Source organism: Otolemur garnettii, unplaced genomic scaffold (genome assembly GCF_000181295.1).
Source record: "Otolemur garnettii isolate 467f Iridium unplaced genomic scaffold, OtoGar3 scaffold00026, whole genome shotgun sequence".
In the NCBI taxonomy this organism is placed as follows: Eukaryota; Metazoa; Chordata; class Mammalia; order Primates; family Galagidae; genus Otolemur; species Otolemur garnettii.
This window is the reverse complement of record NW_003852421.1, coordinates 20,226,417-20,238,906: the sequence shown is the minus strand read 5'-3', so window position 1 is coordinate 20,238,906 and position 12,490 is coordinate 20,226,417. Positions and strand designations below refer to the sequence as shown.

General features: G+C 37.1%; 1 protein-coding gene across 2 annotated transcripts in view; it reads left to right on the top strand.

Moving 5' to 3' along the window:
• The window catches only part of TDP2 (tyrosyl-DNA phosphodiesterase 2), a 15,561-nt gene extending 4,280 nt beyond the window's left edge, over positions 1-11,281 (top strand). The window contains exons 3-7 of one of the 2 annotated variants that reach the window (XM_023512340.1): positions 5,050-5,223; positions 5,929-6,020; positions 7,439-7,551; positions 8,895-9,065; positions 10,807-11,281. In XM_023512340.1, the coding sequence (XP_023368108.1) occupies positions 5,050-5,223; positions 5,929-6,020; positions 7,439-7,551; positions 8,895-9,065; positions 10,807-11,088 (832 nt within the window). In that variant the 3' untranslated portion in view covers positions 11,089-11,281. Of the gene's footprint in view, positions 1-5,049; positions 5,224-5,928; positions 6,021-7,438; positions 7,558-8,894; positions 9,066-10,806 lie in introns of both variants that reach the window. The other variant, XM_003788339.3, reaches the window with a different exon arrangement.
• Positions 11,282-12,490: the final 1,209 nt, after the last annotated feature.

The window sequence follows — 12,490 nt, the reverse complement described above, 5'->3', positions numbered from 1 at the left end:
GTGCCATAGCATCACAGCTCACAGCAACCTCCAGCTCCTGGGCTCAAGCGATTCTCCTGCCTCCGCCTCCTAAGTAGCTGGGACTACAGCACCCACCACAACGCCTGGCTATTTTTTGGTTGCAGCTGTCATTGTTATTTTTGGCAGGCCAGGGCTGGATTCGAACCTTCCAGCTCAGGTGTATGTGGCTGGTGCCTTTGCCGCTTGAGCCACAGGCGCCAAGCTGGAGTTTTAGTTCTTAAGTGAATAACTGGGATATCAGCAAAAACTGAGTTTGAGTACTAAAGTGATTTAGCCATCTACATTGGAATCTGTCTTAAGTGTCTCCAAGGAAAAACAAGAGAAATGCTCTTAAAACAATGGTGCTGAACTTTAGCTGCCTATTAGAATTACCTGGAGAATTAAAAAAAAAAAAAACTTTTCCTAGGGCCCCACTCCCCAGAGAGTCTAATTTAATTAGTCTGGAGTGGGGCCATTTATCCCTCATAGGCTTTTTCTTTTACAGTACCGTTACTAGGTATTTACCCAGAAGAATAAAAATCATTTTACCACAAAGACATTTGCACTAGAATGTTTATTACAGCTCAGTTCATAATTGCCAAGTCGTAGAAGCAACCTAAGTGCCCATCAACCCAGGAATGGATCAACAAACTGGAATATGTATACCATGGAATACTATTCAGCCGTTAAGAAAAGATGGAGCCTTCACATCTTTTACATTTACCTGGATGGAATTGAAATACATTCTTCTTAGTAAAGCCTTGCAAGACTAGAAAAATAGATATCCGTGTACTCCTTACTAATATGAAATCAATTTATAAACAATTACATGCTAATAAGAACAATAAAACGCTAATATAGTCCCAGTTTGGGAATAGAGGAAAGTGGGGGGGGGGAGGACATGAGGTGAGTTCTCACCTAATGTGCACACTGTGAGGGTATATGTTACACCCCTCTGAGTGAGAAGCTCTTTTACAAATGGAACTTTACCCTGGAAGTGAGAACAATGTAACCTAAAAATTGTACCCTCGTATTCGTTTGAATAAAATTTTAACAACAATCTCCCAAGTGAGGCTGGGGCACCGTTGCTCGCACCTGTAATCCTTCAGTTGTGGGGATGGTAGATTGCTTGAGCTCAGGAGTTTGTAACCAATGAGCAAGAAGGAGACACACCATCTCTAAATATAGCTGGCCATTGTGGTGGGTGCCTGTAGTCTCAGCTGCTCGGAAGGCTGAGGGGAGAGGATCTCTTGAGCTCAATAGTTTGAGCTATGATGCTACAGTGACAAAGTGAGACTCTGTCAAATAAATAAATAAAGAAAATCTCCCGGGTTGTTGTAATATGAGACTCTGTCTCAAATAAATAAATAAATAAAATCTCCCAGGTGGTTGTAACATACAGCCAGCATTGACAGCTTTTGTGCCAGTGCCTTATTACTCGATGTGGACCCTGGACCAGCAGCATGACACTAATTGGGAGTTTGTTAGACATGCAGAATCTTAGACCCTATCCCAGATCTGCTGCATCAGAATCTGCATTTTGACAGAATCCCCAGTTCATTTAAAGTTGAGGAGCAGCAACCTAGAACATAGAACCTAAGAGGTACCAGATACACTGACTAAACTTTGCTTAGGATAGAAGTCAACAAATTGTACCCCAGTCTCTTCAGTTCCTTTAGTATTTCTGAAGAGCATGATTTTGGAGTTCTCTTCCATTTTTCTGAAGGGAAGTTTTTGTTACAGTTTAGTTTTTCTTTTCACATTAGATAATGTGGCTATTGCATGAATTACTAAGATAAGAAATTGGATTACAGTGAAACTGGAGGAGGAATGGATAGCATAGTAAGAGCATGAACTCTGGAGCCAAAATGCAAAGGTTCTAAGTCCTCCTGTGCCATTTAGTAACTGTATAATCTCTCTGCTTTGATTTAGTGATAATACCGACATCATGGGTTTGTTGTAAGGTTAAGTGAGCTAGGAGATGTAAAACACTTGAAATAGTGCCTGACACATGGTAAGAGCTCAGTAAATGTTAGCTATGATTAATGACATATGCTCTCCCTACATCATTAACCTATAACAGTTGTTGTCTTCTCTTGAGGAGAGTAGGGAGAGTTTACAATTGTATGTAAGGTAGATTGAGTTGTAGGTGGGTACTTTTATACTTTGGGAAGATAATGTGTGCTGGATAGGTAAGGGGGCTAATGTGGTAAATACCTTTGTGTTTGATAATTGTAATAATAGAACCTCCATAGTTGGCCACATCCCTACCTTGCCCACCTCAACTTGACCTAATTTTCATAAACTATACATGCACTGCATAGATGTATTAGTACAGTAGGCGTAGTTTCTTACGTTGACCAGTTACAGTCCCTTGGGTGGTCAGCTTACAGAGGTTTTATTGTTCATGTACTTAAAGTGCATTTTTTTTTTTTTTTTTTTTTTTTTTGCAATTTTTAGCTAGGGCTGGGTTTGAACCTGTCACCTCTGGCATATGGGGCTGGTGCCCTACTCCTTTGAGCCACAGGCACCGCCCTTAGCCAGTACTGAGACAAATCCATAATTGGTGCCTCCTGATATGATACACTAAGGACATAACTTTACTTCTGTGCAATTCCTGCCAAAAAATGCATAACCTTGAGTCTAATCATTACAAAACATCAGACAGACCCAACTGAAGGACATCCTATAAAGTAAATGGACTGTACTCTTCAAAAATGTCAAGGTCATGAGAGACAAAGACTGAAGAACTGTTGCACATTAAAGGAGATTAAAAGAGACATGCCAGCTCCACACCTGTAGCTCAGGGGGCTAGGGTGCCAGCCACATACACTGAGGGCAACATTTTGAGACTGTCTCAAAAAAAAAGAAAAAAGAGACATGCTTTCTATTTTTTCTTTTCTTTTTTTTTTTGAGACTGAGTCTCAGTTTGTCACCCTCAGTAGAGTATTGTGGTGTCACAGCTCACAGCAACTTCAAACCTCAGCCTCTTGAGTAGCTGGAACTACAGGCGCCTGCCACAATGCCTGGCTATTTTTTTTTTTTTTTTAACAGTTGAGGTCTCACTCTGGCTCAGGTTGGTCTTGAACCTGTGAGTTCAGGCAATCCACTCATCTCAAGCCTCCCACAGTGCTAGGATTATAGATGTGAGCCACCATGCTGGTCAGGGGAGACCTGCCTTCTAAATGCAACATGTGATCCTGGATTAAGATACTAGTTGGCAAAATTTGACTAGGTCTTTAGGTAATATTAGGACCCCTGATTTTTGATAATCATACTAGGGTATACAGTGATGTACTATATACATAATAACATGATCAGCAGTGGAGTGCATCTACAATATCCCATGCTTATAAAACCATACTTTTACCTTACCTTTTCTATTTTTGGATATGTTTAAATACAGGACTACCTAATCATTGTGTTACAGTTGCCTACAGTATTTGATACAGTAATATGCTGTACATCTTTGTGGCCTAGGAGCAATAGAACATATACTATGTAGCTTAAATGTGTAGTAGCCTACAATATCTAGGTCTGTGTACATTCTGTAATGTTTATACAATGTTGAGATAGCCTACCAAATTTCTGGGAACATGAATGACACATGACTCTATATGTAAGCATATCCTCATTTTTAGGAAATATTACAAAAGTATTTAAGCAGGTATTTCACAATAAAAAGTATTAAGCAAGTAAATGTTAAGTAAAATGTTAACATTGGAAAATCTGAGTGAATGCTTTATAGCTGGGATGTTCAACCTGCAGCCCATAGAATGTGTGCTGATTAATAAGGATTGTTTTGCTTATCTGTGGTGTTGGTATCTGTGGTAAAAGGTATGCACGGACTTTTTTTTGCTCATGCGCTTTCTTTAGTGTTTGTGTATTTTATTTGTGCCCCAAGGCAACTCTTAATTCTTCTGATTTCCTTAGAGAAGAAAAAAGCTTGGACACCCCTGGTGTATAGGAATCTACTGATTTTGTAGTTCTGAAAGTCTGAAATTATTTCAGAATAAAAAGTAAAATGCTGACATTAAATTTAATTATAGTACAAAAACTTATTTTTAAAACTTACAGTTTATAAATGCTTGTCTGGTACCTTTCAATGATTGTTCCTCCACTCACATGCTGGGACATTGATGTGGTTCATGTAGGACTGTGGACTGGAGCACGTACATAGGTCTCTCCAGCATGGCAATCTTAGGTACTTGGGCTTCTTCCACGGCAGTTCAGGGTTCCTGGAGAGAGTGTTTCAAAAGGCCTTAATGGAAGCTGCAGGTCTTCTTACAACCAAGCCTCAGAAGTCCCAGAATATCCTTTCTACTGTATTATGTAATCAAGAGATTTACTAAGGCCCAGGTTCAGAGGGAACGATATTCAGCTGCACTTACAGAGAAGAAGGTAGCAAAGAATTTACAACCATTATTTATCTGCTACAATGAGAACTTACTTCAAGTGATGATTTATAAATTTGGAAATCTTACATTTCTTAGTCTAACATTTTTTTAGTGACATGTTATTGAAGGATATTTCATTAGCTATAACAACTGTGTAAATGAGCAAACATTTGGTTAATGTAATAAAAATCTGTTTTTTCTCAGTCATAGGACTTTTCTCTACTAGTCAGATACTTTTATTTTTATTTATTTTTTTGGGGGGGTGGGACAGAGTCTCACTGTGTTGCCCTTGGTAGAGTACTGTGGCATCATAGTTCATAGCAACCTCAAACTCCTGGGCTTAAGCAATTATCTTGCTTCAGCCTCGCCAGGTAGCTGGCGACTACAGGTGTCTGCCACAACGCCCAGCTATTTTTTTGTTGTAGTTGTCCTTACTGTTTAGCAAGTCTGGTCTGGGCTTGAACCCGCCAGCCCCGCTGTATGTGGCCGGCACCCTAACTGCTGAGCTATAGGAGTTGAGCCTAGGCAGATACTTTTAGGCTTCTTGAAAATTTATTGGTAAAAGGAGGGCTATAAATACAAAATAAAATAATTCTTAAATTAATCAATGTATAGATTATTTGTGAAGTTGCATTTTATTCTGATCTTGCAGTGTTGACTTAACCAATGAAGAAGCAACTGAGTCTACTAGTTCTAAAATCAGCCCGTCTGCAGATACTCAGCAAGAAGATGGCAGCGTATTCTCTTTCATTACCTGGAATATTGATGGACTGGATCTAAATAATCTGCCAGAGAGGGCTCGAGGGGTGTGTTCCTATTTGACTTTGTAAGTGTTATCTAAAGGTTTGAATTTGACCTGGGTTTAGAGACTGGCTCTGAGAGGAAGCATCTGAAGGAAATGAGATGATTGCCTTTGAGAGCAGGATTTTGGACTAGAGTGAAGAGGAAACTCATTTTTGTTAGAAGCTTTTTAGTATTGTTTTATTATTAAACTTTATATATAATTACTGCTATGAGATTTAAATTACCAAAAAGATCTGTTAGACTCTGTGACCTTGGGCAAACCACTTAAGTTCTCTGGAACTCAGTGTTCTTCATTGTAGATAACAATAATGGCTTCAAGAGGAAATTCCAAAGAGAGTACAATAAAAACATCTATTAGATTAACCAGTTTGATGAAAATATTTCAAATGGTGTATAAAACCAGCACATTGTACCCCAAGATTGCATTAATGTACACAGCTATGATTTAATAAAAACAAAACATCTATTAGAGTGTAGGCTCTCAAAGTAGTGGTTTCTATTTTCAGTCATTCTAGTTTTAAAATATGATTGTTACAGTACTATGTGTTAAATTGCACAGATCTTTCTCATTTTATAGTTACCAAAAATCAGTGTGAACATTGAATGTCAGTTGTCCTAGACAGTAGTAGTTTTGTCTTTTTATTATGTCATGGAATTTCCTTCATTTAGATAGCTAAAAATGAAATGGTGTACTCAGTGTTTATCATAAATTGATGTTTTTAATTAGGTACACGCCTGATGTGGTATTTCTACAGGAAGTTATTCCCCCATATTATAGTTACCTAAAGAAGAGAGCAAGTAATTATGAGATTATTACAGGTAATAATTTTCCTATTATTTAACTTGTTTTTTTCCTTGAAAAACAGATTGATGAAAGAAGATAAATCAAAGTTAGCCTATCAGAACATAGAGAAGAAAAGCACAAATAAGTTTAAGAAAAGTAAGATATATACTAAAAGAATTATAGGACAATATTTTATACAGCTTAATGTTAATAAGTGTAAAAAAGTGAGATAGATGATTTTTTAGGAAAATATAATTACTAAAGTTTGAGGTACTAACTTTTTGGTGAAATTCAATTGTTCAAAGTTTTTAGTATGATAATCACATTATGGTTATCCTTTTTTCAAAAAGTCTTTATCACTGTTAATTCCTTTTTATTTATTTTGTTCTTTTTCTAGCTTTTGCCCTGAGTAAATTAGTTTTCTGATTACTCATCTATGTTGTTTTTGCTAAATACCATTTGACTATATCTTATGATTTTCATATATAGTTGTTTTTTCAAATCCATGAAGAATTGGTTCCAGGACTCCCTCTCCCCTCACGGACATTGAAATTCACATGTACTCTGAAGTCCCTCGGTTGGTCCTATGGAACTTGAGTATAGGAAAAACAGGCTGTCCATATCTGTGTGTTGAACATCCCGCATGTAGTATTTTCCATCTATATTTGGTGGATACAGAGGATCAAATATATCTAAGTGGATCCATACAGTTCAAACCTGTATTTTTTAAGGGTCAACTGGTTAGTGTTTTCTTTGTCTTTCACTTTTATGCAATATGTGTGTGTGTGTGTGTGTGTATATATATATAGATATATATATATATTTTTTTGAGATAGAGTCTCACTTTGTCGTCCTTGATAGAATGCCATTGCATCATAGCTCACAGCAATCTTGAACTCTTGGGCTCAAGCAGTCCTCTTGCTTCACCCTCCCTACTTGCTGGGACTACGGGCACTCGCCATAATGCCTGGCTATTTTTTAGAGATGGGATCTAGCTCTTGCTCAGGCTGACCTCAAACTCCTGAGCTCAGGCAATCCACCTGCCTTGGCCTCCCAGAGTGCTGGGATTATAGGCATGAGCCACTGCACCCAGCCCCACTTTTATGTAAAATGTGATTTTTAATTTTGATGTATTCTTAATCCAGAATTCCTGAAAAGAGAATTCACTCTCAGTCTCTGTGGTCTCTCTTCTTTAGGACTTCTTTTCTGCATTTTCTTAGGGATTCTCTTTGGATTTCTTGTTTTCTGCATCCTATGCTTTCCTCCTCCTTTATTTACATCCTTGTTTTACTGGAGTTCATTCTCTAATTACTTTCTGAGAAGAAATGCATAGAGAGTGAATTTTTAATTCTACCGTATTTGTAAATGCCTGTGTTTTAGCCTCATAGTTAGCTGATAGTTTGCCCGGGTGTAGATTTCTTGGTGTTAAGTAATTTTCCTCACAATTTTGAAGGTCGTGAAGAAGGATATTTCACAGCTATAATGTTGAAGAAATCAAAAGTGAAATTAAAAAGCCACGAGGTTATTCCTTTTCCAGATACCAAAATGATGAGAAACCTATTATGTGTACGTGTAAGTAATTTTTGAAAATTGCCTTTTTTGTAAAAAGGATAGGCTTTTTTTTTTTTACAGTTTTTCATGTTGTCCTATTGTAAAACTATTACTTTCACAGAAAAAATTGCATCTTACATATAGTCTTTTAAATAGTCTTAAAGAACTTTGTAAGTTAAATTTTTACATAAATTTTAAATATAGACAGACTTGTTAAAATAGAATTTGATTTTTGGCCAGGGCTGGGTTTGAAGCCACCACCTCCGGTATATAGGGCTGGGGCCCTACTCCTTGAGCCATAGGCACCACCCTGAAAATAGAATTCTTAATCTATTGGATATTTTCCTAAGGATATTTGAAAGTTTCCTAACATCCCACATTTGCTTTCTGAAGTAATGTTTTTCATTTCAGCTCTAGGCATGGTACAGTGTTGTACTCTATGAGACTCACAAACATGAGTCAAGTAGATCTTGCTCTTATGCAGTTTATAAAGTAGTATGGGAGAGTAGATACATAGTAACTAAAATACAGAAAAGACTTAAGTGCCACAGGAGAAGTATAAGTGATATTCCATGGAAGTTGAGAGAAAAGGAGAGATGGCTTTTAGCCAGATTATTTAGTGAAAGTTTCATGAAGGCAGTGGTATTCAAATTGGGCCCTGAAAAATATGTAAGATGTAGACATTAAGAGGAGTCTAGGTGGAGAAGTCACTAGGAGTGAACTTTTGTAAGCTGCAAGAGGTGTGTATGTACCAGTATGGACGAGCATTCTGTTCACTTGGGTGCAGAGAATGTGAGAAGGGTAGTTTGACAGAAGGTTGGGAAGTAGGTGGGATCCAGATTATAGAAGAGCATGAATGCTTAGTATGAAAGAATTGGACTTGATTCTGCAGGCCCTTACATAATGATATAGCGTATATTGTCAGTGTCTTAAGTGCAAGTGGCAAATGATATTCATTCAATTAACTAACATTTTTTTGAAGACCTGTATGCTGGGCACTTAGGAATATAGCAAGAAATAAGACCCATCTCTAATTGCAAATGACTTTGTAGGAGGGAAATAATTTGCTTTTAATTTAGTCTAGAGGCCTTTAAAGCAGTCTGTCTAGCATGCTATTGGAGTGTAGAGGAGGGAGCCATTGAAGAGCTGGGGATATTGGGGAAGGGCTCACAGTGGAGGTGACATCTGGGTTAGGGTGTGCTTGCTAAACAGTTTTCTTTGGGGACAAGGTTCTCACTTTATACTTCTTTTGACCCAGAAGGTTGGGCATAATGTTAGTTATAAAATTTCAGTTTAATAATATAGCAATTGATGGAACAGTTTGCTGACAATTTTAATGACTCTTTATCCTTTTGCAGGTGAGTGTGTCGGGAAGTGAATTTTACCTTATGACTTCCCATTTGGAGAGCACCAAAGGGCATGCTAAGGAACGAATGAATCAGTTAAAAATTGTCTTAAAGAAAATGCAAGAGGCTCCAGAATCAGCTACAGTTATATTTGCAGGAGATACAAATTTAAGGGATCAAGAAGTGAGTGACAAAGGCAGTTCAACGTATATGGGCAGGCTGAGTATGGTGGCTCATGCCTGTAATCCAAACCTTGGGAGACTGAGGTGGGATGGTTATTTTAGGCTAAGGAGTTTGAGACCAGCCTGGATGGGTGACAGGCTGTCTCTTAAAAAAAAGATGGAGGGTGACCATGATAGTTGTCCCTAACACTCTTTTTGAGGTTTCCTTTTTTTTTCTTCTCCTTTCTTTTATTCCTTCCTCTCTTTCCTTTTCTTCTTTTCCTCTCCCCATCCCCCATTCCCTCTCTTCCCCTTCCTTCTGTATATTTTTATTTATTTATTTGATACAGAGTCTCAAGCTGTTGCCCTGGGTAGAGTGCCATGATGTCATAGCTCACAGCAACCTCAAACAACTGGGCTTAAGCGATTATCTTGCCTCAGGCTCCCAAGTAGCTAGGACTACAGGCCCCTGCCACAATACCTGGCTATATTTTGTTGTTGTTGTTGTTGTTGTTAGCTGTCTCCTAGCATCGGTGTATGTGGGTGGCACCCTATGCACTGAGCTATGGGCGCTGCCCTTCCTTCTGTTTATTAACCTTTTTTTAACTCCCTTTTCCTGCTACATGCTTATGTTCATGTTCCCAGATCTGAAACAAAGACTCTTTCTCCTTAGTTTAGTTGAGACATATTTAGATTTTTCAGGATCTTAAAAAATTATACACAGAATTATAATATGATCGAGAAATTCTACTTTTAAGTACCTAAAAGTAGAAACCTAATAGAAGTGAAAACAGTGACTTGAACAGGTATTCATACACCCATCTATGTTCACAGCAATATTATTCACAATGGCCAAAAGGTGGATATAACCCAAGTGTCATCGATAGCTGACTAGATAAAGAAAAATGTGGTATATACATACAATAGAATATTAGTCTTAAAAAGGCACATGCTGCAACATGGATGAATCTTAAAGACATAAGCTAACTGAAGCCAGTCAAAAAAGGAAAATATATGATGCCTTTTATGTAAATTTCCTAAGCTAGTCTAATTCATAGAGACAGTAATTCATAGAGACAGAGACTGAGGGTATGAGAGAATGGTAAATTAGTGTTCAATAGACACAGTTTCATTTGGGGAATATGAACATTTTCTGAAGATGACGGATGATGGTGATGGTTGTACAATAGTGTGATGTACTTAATGCCACAGAACTCTCCACTTAAAAGTTAGTTAAAATGACAAACCTTATGTTGTGTACATATTTTATCACATAATTTCTTCTAATCCTAGAGTGAATGGGAAAAGGAAGAATTAATATTACTAGTAAATTTCAAATAAAACTCTGAAAGTAATTGACATTGCTGGATTACATAAACACTGTCCCTCTAAATTAGTAGACGAGAGTAGCAGTTGTGCCTTTGTTTTCACTTGAGTTCATTTTTTACAAACAGCAATAATAGGCCATGGGTGCTCAGGTTTCTGAATTTTATCTGACCCAAAGTCAGGAAACTATTTATGGCAGAAGAGAAGGAGCATATTTTAAGCCTCCCTAGCTATCTTACTATTTTTGTATTACCTATTGTGAATAAAGTAGCATAATACTTTTTTAATGTACTGATTGTTTTGAATATGTACATTAATAAATTCTGACATTCCAATTTGAACTGTTACACTTAGACATGGTGTAATAGCAACGACATCTTTTTAAATTAGGGGGAGAATGCTATGTAATTCTTACAGAACTTTTTTTTTCTTTTCAGGTTACCAAATATGGTGGTTTACCCAACAACATTTTGGACGTCTGGGAGTTTTTAGGCAAACCTAAACATTGCCAGTATACATGGGATACACAGATGAATTCTAATCTTGGAATAACTTCTACTTGTAAGCTTCGTTTTGATCGGATATTTTTCAGAACAGCCGGAGAAGAGAGCCACATTATTCCCCGAAGTTTAGACCTCCTTGGGTTGGAAAAACTGGACTGTGGTAGATTTCCTAGTGATCATTGGGGTCTTCTGTGCAACTTAGATATAATATTATGAAATGCTTTCAAATATGAGTTTTAAATGTTTTATTCTGGATTTTTGCAAATACAATTTCTACCTTATGGAAAGGTAAGTTTACTATGGAGCAGTTAATATCTTGGATCATTGTAACAGGAAAAAAAGCAACTATAAGTTCTATTTTGTGATTGTGTCCTCAGAATTTAAGATTAAAGATTAATGGTTATTTAAACTAAAGCATTTCCTGTATTCAAAATGTAAGGTCTTCTAATGCAAAAGGCACAAAGTCTGTCAGAGTTTTTAACAGTGTGTGTAGCTGCTGGCTGGATTACAAGCAGGGGCCACATTGTTTTGGGGCTAAATTTTGTATTTATTTTTGCAATCAGGTATTAAAATAGTTAATATTTTAAGTAAGTCTTAAATAGAATCCTGAGTTTTTGGGACTGTATATTTTGATTATATTTCAGAAGTTCAGATAATCTTAAAAACCAATGATCATCAGTAGTTAAGTAGATAATAACTATCCTACATCAGACTTTTATTTTTGAAAGCTAATGGTACATAACTGGTGAGGTAAAGGTACATGAATAAATGATTTGATTCATTTGTATAGTTACGTTGCCAACAGAGTAAAGTTAGATGGGATATTGATTGAAATCAATTTATATAACATCATGGGATTCTTTTGCTAAGAGAAAAATAAAGAGAAATACCCTTTTAATTTTGTTACTTATGAACTGGAAATATAGGAAGTGAATAAAAAGTACTTTTAAAAGTGCTTTAAAGAATTTTTTCCCACAAAAGACATACCCTTTAAATAAAGAATTTTACTTGCTTATAGTTGCAGTATGTTTTTGCATCCATGATGGAATTAAAGTTTTTACCTCTTTCCTGTTTTTGCTACTTCTTATTTATGTTCCTTTTTACTTCACCAAGAATTACGAGGAATACTTTTGCTTCCTTAGTATTAAAGAAAAGCCAGTGGAGGCCAGACACAGTGGCTCACACCTGTAATCCCTAGCACTTTGGGAGGTCAAAGCAGGTGGATCACCTGAGTTCAGGAGTTTGAGACCTGCCTGAGCAAGAGCAAAACCCCATATCTTAAAAAAAAGAAAAAAATATCTGGGAGTTGTGGAGGGTGCCTGTAGTCCCAGCTACTTGGGAGGCTGAGGCGGGAGGATTGCTTTAGCCCAAGAGTTTGAGGTTGCTGTGAGCTATGATGCCACCACAGTACTGAGAGAACAAACTGAGACTCTTGTCTCAAAAAAACCCAGTGGAAATAAGTAGAAGTAACAGAACCTTCTTTTCTTTTTTTTTCTTTCTTTCTTTTTTTTGAGACAGAATCTCATTATGTCACCCTCAGTAGAGTATCATGGTGTCACATCTCACAGCAACCTCAAACTCTTGGGCTTAAGCGATTCTTTTGCCTCAGCCTTCCAAG